The sequence below is a fragment of the Caretta caretta genome, chromosome 21 (genome assembly GCF_965140235.1).
Source record: "Caretta caretta isolate rCarCar2 chromosome 21, rCarCar1.hap1, whole genome shotgun sequence".
NCBI classification, from domain to species: domain Eukaryota; kingdom Metazoa; phylum Chordata; order Testudines; family Cheloniidae; genus Caretta; species Caretta caretta.
The window spans coordinates 8,496,037-8,508,111 of record NC_134226.1 but is presented as its reverse complement, the minus strand read 5'-3'; the positions used below and the strand labels follow the sequence as shown (position 1 = coordinate 8,508,111).

General features: G+C 53.9%; 1 protein-coding gene across 4 annotated transcripts in view; it reads left to right on the top strand.

Moving 5' to 3' along the window:
* The window catches only part of ATP2B4 (ATPase plasma membrane Ca2+ transporting 4), a 100,165-nt gene that overhangs the window by 46,296 nt on the left and 41,794 nt on the right, over positions 1-12,075 (top strand). For all 4 annotated transcript variants that reach the window (XM_048826312.2, XM_048826306.2, XM_075121959.1 and 1 more), the window contains exon 3: positions 10,299-10,496. In XM_048826312.2, the coding sequence (XP_048682269.1) occupies positions 10,299-10,496 (198 nt within the window). The remainder of the gene's footprint in view (positions 1-10,298; positions 10,497-12,075) is intronic.

The following is a 12,075-nucleotide window of genomic DNA, read 5'->3' as shown; positions in this document are numbered from 1 at the left end:
CTTGCCTGTTGTTGATCAGTGGTGGGTTAGAATTTGCCATCTTGTTAGGCCTAAACCTGCAAATTGGAGGCCGCAGGCCTACGTTCCCCATTCAGTTGCGTGGCTCAGTAGTTGTGAGGGTCCATCAGATTATGGTAAGTATTCAAGTGGCCCAATCCAAGATCGGGGCCCCGTTGTGTTGTGTGCTGGCCATACACCAAGTGAGAGACAGTCCCTGACCAAAGAGTTTACAGTCGAACTAGACAAAACAGCCCAAGGAAGGAGTAATATCCCCATTTTGCAGCTGGAGTGGGCTGAGGCACAGAGATCAAATGACTGACTTGAGGGGGCGGCCAGGTCTCAATAGTCCCAGCCTTAACCACAAGGCTATCCATTCACATTCTCCCTGCAGCCTCCAGCTCCCTTCTCTTTGCCAGGCCCCCAGAGTGGGATGCAGACTCCAAACTGAGGGAACGAGCGAAGAGTTGAGTAGTTTAGGAAGCGTGAAAAGCTGTGGGATTCCTTTCCGCGGCTGGCCTGGTGCCCATGAGCTTTGCTCCAGCGTTTCTGCCGTTAAATAATTGATAGCGCTAACAGCAGGATAGCGCTGGGGCAGCGTGGGCTGGTGGTGAAGGAGAGTTTAAAGGTAGATTAGGAACTCAGCAGCCATGTCCAGCTACCATCCAGACACCTGTGACTCCAGCTGGGCTTGTCATATGTCCTTGCAAAGCTCTCATGCTAGTGTCCTGAACAACTGTGTATGTAACCAGCTGTTCCCCAGAGGCAGACACTTACAGGGGATGCTTCTAATATGGACTCACCAATTCTCTGGGCTCCTAAAAGGGTCTCATAAGGTCTACGTGTAAAACCAAGTAACCCTTGGGTGGGGATGCTCCCCCCTGGCAGCCATGCTAATCAGGTTTCTGCCTGAGCCCCTCCAGAGGACTTCCCAATAGAAATGTGGTCCTTGCCGTGTTAGAAAGTAATCCTGGGGGGCTGATGATGATTCTAGTCAGCCTCCCAGGCCAGGGTTACGTTCCCTGGAGTGTTGCACTCCATAATTTTTTATTTCCCTAGCCCCCAAACTCTTTTTGAGGACCCTCCAATCTAGGCTCACAAGAGGCAGGATAGCATCAATGCATGCTGGGTAGCTAGTGGTCCTAGCAGAGAAAAGGAAGGAAAAGACAAGGAAAGCGATTTTTTTTTAACACCAGTGAAGTGTGTTGGACAAGGATTCCTAAGAGGGGAGCTGATGTTAAGGTGGCAGGGACTGGGCTGGCTGAATAGGCTTGGCCATTGCCTATGGAAGGCAGAGGGGATCTGCGTGGATGGCAGCTGCATTAGCAAGGCCAAGACTCCGAAATCAAATGTTTTCTTGCTTCACTTTGAGAACTTATTGTTCGTAGTTCTTTCGTATTGTGATGTAAGTGCTGGATTAGCATATTTCACAGCCGTGCCTGGGAATGGGAAGGTGTGCTGGGGAGAAGGGAAGACCACACAGGATCTAATCGTGGGGGGAGAGATGGGGACATCCTGTTTGGGAAAATACCAAATTCAGATCACAAAGGAATGTGTTTCCCACGCCAAGCAGAGAATGCACATGCATGGAGGGGTGGGGAGTTACACCCCAGATGCTGCTCTGTGCTCTTATTTCTGTTTGCAGAGAAGAGAGCTGAAAGGCAGCTGTCCTAATTCCCTCAGTCTTTTTGTCTGACTCTCTCCCTTGTTTCCAGACCTGCATATTCCTCCATCCCACACAGCCCCAGCATTGCTCTCACTTGGGTTTATTTCCGCCCAGCGCCGAGGTTACTGCAAACACTGAAGGCTGGAGCGCTGCATCCCGCCGTCTTTCCGAGTTCCCTGCTTTTTCCTGTCATCCTCCCACGTGTCCCCTTTTTCTGTTGTCTCACTTCTGGATCTTGACAGGTTGAGAAATTTTTTTCGTCGTCGTTGCCTGTGACAAAACACTGACGTGATCGATGGCCCTGATGCAAGAGGCATGTCCTCGGGGCTGGGAAAGACACCATAGCCAGCAGCATGGTAGACTGTAATGATGCCATTCCCCTCAGGCCTGGGGCTTTCGCTCTGCATCCCAGTAAATCTCATGTGTGATTCCATGAGAGAGCCTGTGCACAGGTTGATTCATCCAGATAATGTCACCACAGTGACTGGCTAGGGAAACAACCAGCGGGTCAGAGAGCCTGCAGGCCCAGGGTAAATAGCCCAACGTGATGTATTTAGTAGATGGCAATGCTCTCTGCACAGAGACGTATAACCCTGGCAGAGGGAATGGACTCCCCTCACTGGCAGCTCAGTGAAGCCAGCGTTTTCAAGAGTTGCTGCTGATTTGGGGGAACCTCAGTACTTGAGAGCACAGCCCTGAGACATTGATTCAGGAGGTGCTGAGCACCCACGGTGCCAGTTGAAGTTGATGGGAGCTGCAGGTGCTCAACACCTGTGAAAATCCAGCCCGAGGAGTGTCCTCTTGGCTCCTGAATGTAGGCTGAGCTGGATTTCTGATTGGTCCTCCAGCATGGCTGAGGATCAGTGTCCATCTGTCTCTTAAAGTAAGTCCCTACCCCAAAAAGCTCTCTTCTGGGTTTGTACAGCACCTGGCACCATGGAGTCTGGTTCATGACTAGGGTCTTAGGTGCTACTGCAGTATAAACCATTTTAATAATGGGGGAGCACGGAGTGTTTTGTTTTTTTTAAATCTCAGCTTATGGAGTGTCCTACTCCTCCCCCAAAGTTACTGGGGCTACTGCCTAGATCTAGCGGTTCCTCTTCACTTTTTTTTTTAAGTTACGGGCTAACCAGTGTTCAGGACCCACCTCCATTAGGCAATCCCTTTTATTAAGTGGTCCATAAAGCAACCCCATGGTTCACCTGCTGAGTGCAAAGAGGTGCCCCAGTCACAACAGGCCCCATCGTGCTAACTCCTGCACAAACTGAGCGGAAGTTGGTCTGTAACTCAGTTGTCCTGGCCCCTGGTGGTTTGTATAAAATGGGTTCCTCTGACAGTCCATGTTCAGCCCTGTTCTGTGGAGTCCTGTGCCCCATGCCAGTGAAAAGTCCCAGATTAGAATTTGAGGGGGAGGCTTGAACTTGCTTCCCAGGAGCCAAGACCCTTTGCGCATTGGTCAAGTTCAGTTCCGTGCTCTGCAGCTGGCCCGTTTTTTGTCATGGGCTGAGCCAAAGCTTTGGTTCTAAACAGCCCACCCTTGAACCTTCTGCGGGAGTTTGGACTCCCACACAGCTTGGGCCCATCTCTAGTATCAGCAGGACGCAGGGATGAGGCCAGGTTCGACTGCAGTTAGACATGCTGGCCATTTCTGGACCAAATCTTCTCTGAACCTTTCTTCCGCCCATTGGTTTTTCATCTCTTGTGGCAGCCCCTGTGCTTCTGACTTTTGCTGGGATCGGAAGGGTGGAATGACTGAGAGTCTGTTCTTGGATCCTTCCAGTCCACAGGGAATCTGGCCTGGGAGCAGTGGATCAGGAATGAGCTGCAACCACAAGAGTGGGGGGTGGTCTCTCGACCAGAGAGCCGCAGGTCAGGATGGAGGTGCAGCGACAGAGCTGTTTGGATGCCCTAGGATTAACACGGAAACATCCTCTTAAGTTGAGAGGAAGTTACAGAATCTATTTTGCCGATACAACTTGTCCTCTGGGACTTCTGCCTTGACATATAAAATATAGGAGCCCTCTGCGGGCAACTTCTAGTACTGCTGAATTCCAGCTTGGCTCCCTGGGAATGTACACGTCCAGGGAGTCTCCCTCCCTGCACTAAGTCTCCTGCTCTTCCCTGCATTGCAACAGAAGGCGCTTTTGGGCGGGGACAATGTCCCTGTGTGCTAAATCTTGTCCACAAATTGTTAGTGGCAGAGGCCGTGTTTGCATTTCAAGGCATCTACAGCCAAGTCGTGTCTCCCTAAACTTCAAATCTTGGGGTTCAGTAAGAGGCTGTTTACTAGTGACACTCTCCTAGGGCATCTAGATTGCCTGGGTCAATACAAGGTGCTTTATCCAGCACTAGAGTCCAGCTCCTGTCCCCACTCTATGAACCCCATCTCAAGGGGACAGCCGAGTGTTGAGGGTTCATCACACACAGCCTACGCTGCTCTCTATTGGAATAGTTGCATTTTGAATCTTGAGCTTCATGGCTCAGAATGACCCCTTCCCAAGAGCTCGCTGCTAGGTTTGTGTATCCCAAAGCATTGCCGTAGGGCCTTCGGCAGCCCCTTCCGTTACTGCTTGGGTCAGGCAGATATTTAGAAGCGCCCTGATGGGGACTCTGTGGTTGGGAGCTAGAGAACCAGAGGGTCTGTCTGCCCAGCAGCCTCCGTGAAAGATCTCCTGTACAGTCATTACAGCCCTTCTCTGCCACAAGGGACACTGGTGGGGAAAGCACTTTGTTCTGCGCTGTGGAGCGTAGTTTGGCTGTGTCTGTGCCCTGTGGGGGCCCTTCCCATCCAGGCTTGTGGACCCCCCCAACCTCCTGCTAAGTCATCTCTGCAAACTGGCCTCTCTGTGTTTAAGCCAATCAGGGCTCTGGCCAGCTCACTCGTGGTGGGACCGGAGTCAACCACCTGGTGACTGTCAGAGGATGTAGAGGAGATGGCGCATTGGTGCCAGGAGGGGATGGTAAGGAGGTGCCTGCCGTCAGGTGATGAAGAATGACCCCTACGGCGAGGAGAGGATTCCTCCTGAGCTCCTAGTTGCTTTGGTCCTCTGCCCCTTTGAGTGTTACCTCGTAGGCATGTAGACCACTGTCCCTCTGTTCCTCAGCTGGCCAACTGCTGTGGAATTAACCCTCTGCTCTGTGAGTTTGGAGCCCAAAGCTGGTTTGTGGTGGCGAGGGAGGTGGGGTGGGAAAGGGAGCTGTACACAGCAGCTGTTGCCCTAAGCAAAGGCTTGTTCTGTGAATCAGTTTGACGGGAGTCTCTCTCTCGTTTTTCTATCTCGCCTGGGGGATGAAAGTGTCAGCAAATACAGCCTTGGCTGTCTCGCTGGCAATAACCACACCAGAGTCCCCTTTTCCTCCTCTGGCCCACTCTCTCCCTCCTCCAGCCTGCAGAGCTAGCATGGAGAGCCCAGCCCGTAACTGGGGATCCCTGGGCCCGAGGTTGGCTTAGCCAGCCAGTCACCTTGTCCCAGCTTCCCTAGAAGAGGCAAATCTTCCTGCTGGCAATACAAAATAAAATAACCCAATGGGGCATGGGGAATAGCAGAGGCAAGCCATGAGACCTTTCCGGTGCCCAAGGACTGCAGTGGCAAGAGCACCGGGAGGGGTAAAGAGCCAGGGCTGGGCACCTGACCTGTTTTTCTGTGTGTATGCACGAACTAACCTGGAGAAGGAGACCCACATTCAGCCAGGAGAAGAGTGGCAATGGGATGCTGCATTCTGGGGGAGAGAGATTGCTGTTCAGGTTCCCCTCCCCGATAGGCTCAGTGCCCTTTTACTCCTGCCAGAGGCCATGTCTACACTAGAGTCCCTTACTGGTATAGGTACACCGCTATGCTATGTACACCGGCAAAGCACTCCTGACGTGCAGGCAGCTATCCCAGCGTAGCTGCTCTTTGTTTGTGTAGCAACCGCCCCTGTGAACAAAACAAGATACCCTGGTGAAAGCGCGGCTTTGCCAATCTAGCTGCATCTAGGCTAAGGGCTTCTGCCAGCACTGCTTTGCCAGTCGGGGGTCACACGTCTTCACACCACTGGCCAAGAGATCTATGCTGACTAGAGTCCATTGGCCTCTAACCCATTCCCCTGTCACACCCAACATCTATCAATGATTGGCTGCCCCTTGTCCTTGCCTTCCTCCCTGACTGTGAGAGGATGGCCACAGTTGATTTGATGCACAAAGTGGCAGGTGGGTTATTTTGGAACCTCTTCTCTTCCCTCTCTGTAGCTCCTCCCCCCCATTAACCCTTTCTTTCCTTTACTTCCTACTTTAACTGGCAAACATCCCGGGGATTGCAATGGCTTATAAATCTTTCACTTTTTTAATATATAGTGTTGTCGTGTCTAGATGTCCCAGCTGAGATCAGGGCCTTGTTGTGCTTGGTGCTGTATGTACAGGATAAGCAATTTGAAAATCAAAGGCAGTTGGATGCCTAACCCTTTTAGGGGCTTTTGAAAAATCAAACCCTAACAGATGTTCCCAAGGTCGCATGTGGCATCTGCAATAGTGCACGGAGCTGAATTCTGATCTTCTAAATCCCTGGCCAGTGCCTTAATCCCGAGACTAGCCTCCCTCCTCCACATCCTGGAGTCTTGCACAATTCCGTCAATGGCACCATAATAAGCTTGGGAGCTCAGAGGGCTGCACCCCTGGAATGTCGGAGGGGGCTGTGGAAATCTCGGCTGGTTTGGCTAATTTCAGGACAGCAGGTGACCCTGTCACCGGCTCATCATGACACAGATGCTCCCACTTTCCTGTGGGTCCCCAACTCCAGTCACTCTGAAGCTCTGCTTTCCCCCAGGACTGTGGTGAATTGGCTCCCTTAGGAAGGTGAAAGGGTGTGACCGTGTTTCCCCCCCACCCCACCCCCCCGACAGCTGGCAGGAGGACTAGCGGAATGAGGTTAGAGGGTGACCATGAAGAAAAGAACATTGAAAGTTGGGGAGAAGGAACAGGGCAGAGCAAGAGGGTGGGGATGGTTTGGGAGGAGACGGGCGGCTGGTGTGTATGTGTGAGCAGCAAGTTCCCTGCCAGACCAGGGGCTAAGCAGTTAAGGTGAATGTGGGGGAGTCTGCACTGACTGGCTTCTGGGCTGGCACCGCCCGTGTCGGTCACCTGCTGTGGCCCAAAGGGGGGCTGCTCGAGGGTAGAGGGAGAGCAGATCCGCTGGCTTGGGCATAACTGGAGAGACAAACCTGATCCACGGTCCCTGTTTGTGCTAGAAGTTGAGGGGAACAGTTATGGAAACTTGTGGAGTGGAGACTCTGGGGCAGGGGGCTCTCTGCCTCTGGCATGCAGCTGGGTCTGGGGAGGGGGCAGCAGACCTGGGCTGTGAGAGCAGACCTGGGCTTGCGTTCTCTCCCCCTGTGGCAGAGTGAGTGTCTGTGTTGAGGGGCAGCTGCAGGGCTGAGTTGTGGGGTGCGCTCTGTGGTGGAGCAGAATCTAGGGGGTGGGGGCCCAGACTGGGAGGCTCTGGGGGACAGCTGCAGGGCTGAGTTGTGGGGTGCGTTCTGCTGTTCTGGTACAGAGCCCGTGTACAGCTGGGGCTGTGGGGCTCACCCCCCTCCCTATGGCACAGAGCTGGGTGTGCCAGTAGGGCTGCAGCTGTCCTTGTTCTCTGACTCCATGTGCCTGGCATTCCTCCCTTCTCCCCCGTGCTGGGGAGCGTGCACTCATCCTCCCCTCCCAGTCCCTGGGCCATGACACCGCGTGAGTCAAACCACCGCATTATTTTCCATCCGGTCCAGAGACTTTGGGTGGGGCTCATTCCCAGGCAGGCTTGTAGGGACACCCGGGCTGACTTCATCTGGCCAGCTTTCCTCTCCCTTCGGACTGTGCAGTGCCAGCCAGCCTGTGATGGGACGGAGGGGGGCGCTCCCTCGTCTGCTCTCCCCTCTCCACACCTCCAGCCCCCTGCCTCTGCTCCCTCCCTGGCCCCCCTGATCTCCTGCGGGTGGCTGCAGCTGGGTAGAAGGGGAGGATTTTGTTCTCCTCAGGGCTCAGCTGGCTGAAGGAGGGGAAAACCCCCTCAAACGACAGGGAAGTCAGTCTCTAGCTAGAGGGTCTGTCCGGGTTTCCAGGCTGGCCCAGCCCTGACCCACATGTGGAGGGGAGATAGTCCAAGTGTCTACAGTTCAGAGCACAGCTCTGAGTCTGACCTCCCCGCCTGGTGCATCTCGGGAGTTGGCAGGAACCTGGCTGGGGCACCCTTAAGGTGGAAAATGCAGGGCTCTGACCTTTTTAAGGTGGAGCTGGTGGGGAGGCGGGCAGTTATGGATAAATTTCATTTAAGTCCACCCTGACATAATGTTGGTTAAAGGGGCTGGGTTGACAGCCCCAAGGAGACAACTCTTCTGTGTCGCAACAGGGTGGAGATGGCTTTGTGGTGAAGGCTCAAGGGTTAACATGCCTCCCCCCCCCCCTTTTTTTTTTCCCCAGATGTGGAGATTGGGGCTTGAGGGCTGGGCTCAATGCCTAGTTATGCCCCAGACTTTTCTGTGCAACCTTGGGCAAGTCACATCCCCTCTCTGGGCCACAGTTCCACATCTGGAAAAGGCAGCGTGTGTGTGTGTGGGGGGGGGGTTAACCCTTTCCTGCCTCACTGCCCAGCTGAGGGCACACGTGCTGCCGTGACGGGGGCCATGTGAACACCGTGATGTATAAGCGGTGGTCTTGACCATGGGCGTTTAGGGCAGCCTCAGGGATCTGACAGTTTCTCGTTAACCCTCCCCCCACCCCCTTACTGCCAAAAAATCCGCATGGCAAAGTGGGCGAGAGGAGGCGGTTTTGTTTTGATGGACCCGTGTAAGACTGATGGAAGCAGCAGCTGGATGCTGGAGGTCTGTCTCCAAGCCCATGTCTTCCCTACAGCATCAGCCCAGCAAACGTCTCCCTGCGGATGGGGCTGAATCTACAGATCTAGCCCTGGCATGAATGGACGCCCCCATTGCTCTCCCTATCTGTGCAGCTGTCTGCGCGGACTCTCCTCCCCTTGGCTTCCCTCCCATGTCACAGCCCTATTCTGGAGCCCGGGGGCAGGGCCTGCAGGTGGAAGGATTGGGGCGGGCCCCACAAACCCCTAATCTGCCTCTGCCAGCTTTCCATTGGAAAGATCTTAGTAGAGCTGGAAAAACCCTCGGACGTCCTGGAAGAACTGGGTACAGCTGATTTTGCAAGGCTGGGGAAATCCGGAGTGATGCCTTGGACTCTGTCACCTTGCCTGGGCACAGGACAAAGCACAGATCTGGTTGTCTGAGGCTTTGTGGGTGGTACCTGCTGCCCACATGCTAGGCAGAGAGTGCTCTGGCAGCCGCTGCCTTCCCTGTGAGCTGGAGAGAGATACTGAAGCAGGCAGCTCTGATTTCACACCTGTTATAAATGCCAGAGTCACAGCTAATTTGATGCAACATGTAAACAAGCCAGTGAGCACCAGCTGGCATTCATTGGCACGTGAGGGGTTTGCTAGGTGGTGGCTGTGTTGGAAAGGTGGTGAGAATCAAGAGCTCTCGCTACCTTTGGTTTGCTGATCAGAGCTAGTGTCCCTTGTTTCCTGTGTGTGGGGTACCTGGTCCAGCTGAATGTCTGAGGGTACGTCTACACTTGAAAGACAAACCCGAGGTACTGAGTCTCCGAGCCCAGGTCAGGTGATAGCCATGGAGACATTGGGGCTCAGGCTGGAGCCCGGGCTGTGAAACTCTCCCCCTCGCTAGGTTACAGAGCCCAGGCTCCAGCCCAATCCTGAAAGTCTACGCTGATGTCTTTAGCACTGCAGCCCAGTCCCCGCGACCCTATCAATGGCCCTGAGCTCTGACACTCAGCACTGCTGGTGTTTCTCCACAGTGTAGACATACTTGTGGGGACACCCCAGCTCACTTGGTGTCAAACCTGCGACTCACTCAGTTTGCCTCATTCTCTCCCGTCCCTTTGCTGACCAGTCACACCTTCCCTAGCAGGCTGATTTAGGTTGGTGGGGGAACCCCAACAAGGAACTAGAGTAAAGCCACCCACTGTTCTCATGACCCACTCCACCCAGTGTCGGGGGTAACTGAGAGCGCAGGGGGGACTCCCAGGTTTCTGTCTTGCTGCATCATTCAAGGGAACTCAACCACCTGGCCCCAGCTGGGCTCGCTTGTCCCTGAGGGCACCTCTGGTATTTGTAACCTCAATGCAAATCGGTGCAGGTGGGGGAAGCTTGCCAGGATCTGCATTGGAGCCTGATCTCTCCAGGGTCTGGGCGCCCTCTGCTGTTTTCTGCTGTAGAGGCCCAGCCAGAAAAGCACATGCATGGGAGAAACCGAGAATAAGAAGCCGTGCGGTCTAGTGAATGGGACATTAGGAGACCTGGGTGACTTCGGGCAAGGCACTTCCCTGCTCAGTGCCTCAGTTTCCCCTCCCACCATCTGTCTGTCTGTTTTATCTGTGTAGGTTGCGAGCTCTCTGGGACAGGGTCTGTCTGTACAGCCCCCGACACAATGGGGCCCTGATCTCAGCTCTGCTGTGATCTAAATAACGCTGAAGGGAGTACTGGAGAAGGAAGGTACCCAGGGATGTCCAAGGATGATGTGTCAGCTGTTGGGATGGGGGTGGCAGGGTGACTTTTTTCTCCTCACCTCTCCTTCTTGCCTTCCTCTCCAGGCTTGTCTGGGAACCCAGCGGATCTGGAGAAGCGGAGGCAGGTTTTTGGCCAGAACTTCATCCCGCCCAAAAAGGCCAAGACCTTCCTGCAGTTAGTCTGGGAGGCGCTTCAGGACGTCACACTGATCATCTTGGAAATCGCAGCCATAATCTCCCTGGGTCTGTCGTTCTATCACCCCCCAGGTGGCGACAACGAATGTGAGTGCCCCACAGCTGCGGCGGGGAAGGGGCCGCGTCTCCAGGAACATTCACGGAGAACTGGCACGGAAGGGGTTGGTCTTGCCAGGAGCCGCACTATCCTATCCCCTAGGCTGTATCATTTGTGTTCTGGAAAAGGCGCTTTGATCGCTGCTTTAGGCTTCCTCTTTAGGATCAATCCTCAGCTGGTGTGACCCTGAAGCTGGAGGAACTATCTGGGTTTGCACAGGCTGGGGATTTGGCCCAGTGACTTCAGTGGAACTCTACCTCTGCCCCAGCTGGGGATCTGGGGCCTCATATTTCCCTTCCCCACTCCTGCCCCAACATACACGCTGCCTGATTGACTCTTAAGCAGATTTTCCCTAGCTGAGTTCCCTAACATACAGCTGACATCGCTGAGTTTTCCTGCCGGTTTCCTTGCCAGCACACCTCTCCCACTGTACAGCTAGATGCTACAGTGCTGGGTGTGGTGGAAAATGCTAACATCTGTGAACTGATCCAAAGCCCATTGAAGCTAATGGAGAGATTCCCATTAACCTTGAATGGGCTTTGGGTCAGGCCAATAGACAAAAAGGGTTAATGCCTATGTCCTGGCCACATTCCATCTCTGTTAATTCTCTGCCCCTTGCCGTTTCAGGGAGATACAGGATTCGCTTACTGCAACACAGTTCAGAACAGGGGCTTGTTAAACAACTTCCAGGCTCCACCTCAGAAGCAGCTGCATCTGAGGGAGTCAGAACTCCTGTTAATAGTCTGTTGGAGAGTGCTCTGGGATTATATGGGCTTAAAAGGTGCTATACAGAAAGATATGAGCGCTGTCTTCCGAGTGCCTATAGTCCCTGCAAGGAGAAGTCAGTGGCACGATCCTGGCGCTAAAGGATGCTGTGGATTGGATGCGAGACCCTAGGCTGTGGGGGGGGTTGCAGGGAAAGTACTGGCTTCCAAGCTAGACCATGGCGCTGAGTTTTCATCCTATGGAACAGTAGAGGAGAGGAAACTGCAGCATGTCTCGTATCCTGTGTGTCTCTGCATCAGTTTATGGATCAAAATGAATCTGAACTCTAAACACAAGGAAGGCCAGGCAGGCTTGGCAGGATGGGCTGAGAACGGGGGTGAAAAAATTCTGCTCTTGGCCAGAGATAGCAAAATAATCCCAATTGGAGACCCCAAGAGGAAAACAGCTCCCTGACCAGGGGCAATAGGCTGAAGAGAGGGGGTGAAGAGCAGAGGAGCGGTTTGGCTGATATGCTGATCGGGGCTTGGTCTGCACACCTGCTGTGTGGGTGGGTAGCTAGATAAATGGAGGCAGGCCTTCACTGGTGTGATGGCAGCATGCAGGGCCCAGCTGGTCAAAGTCCTGCCTTTCCTATGGCCCCATCTGACTCCCATCCAGCTCAGTGGGAGTCCTTCCATTGACTCGGATAGGAGTTGGAGCAGGCCCCTTGCAGCCAATCCCTGATGCCTCAGGGGAAGATTAGTCCCCAACCTGTGATCCTGGCTGTGCAGCGCTATATGCCCAGAACAAGGGAGAAAGGTTCTCCAGACCTGTCACGTATCCATACTGGTGCACTTATATACA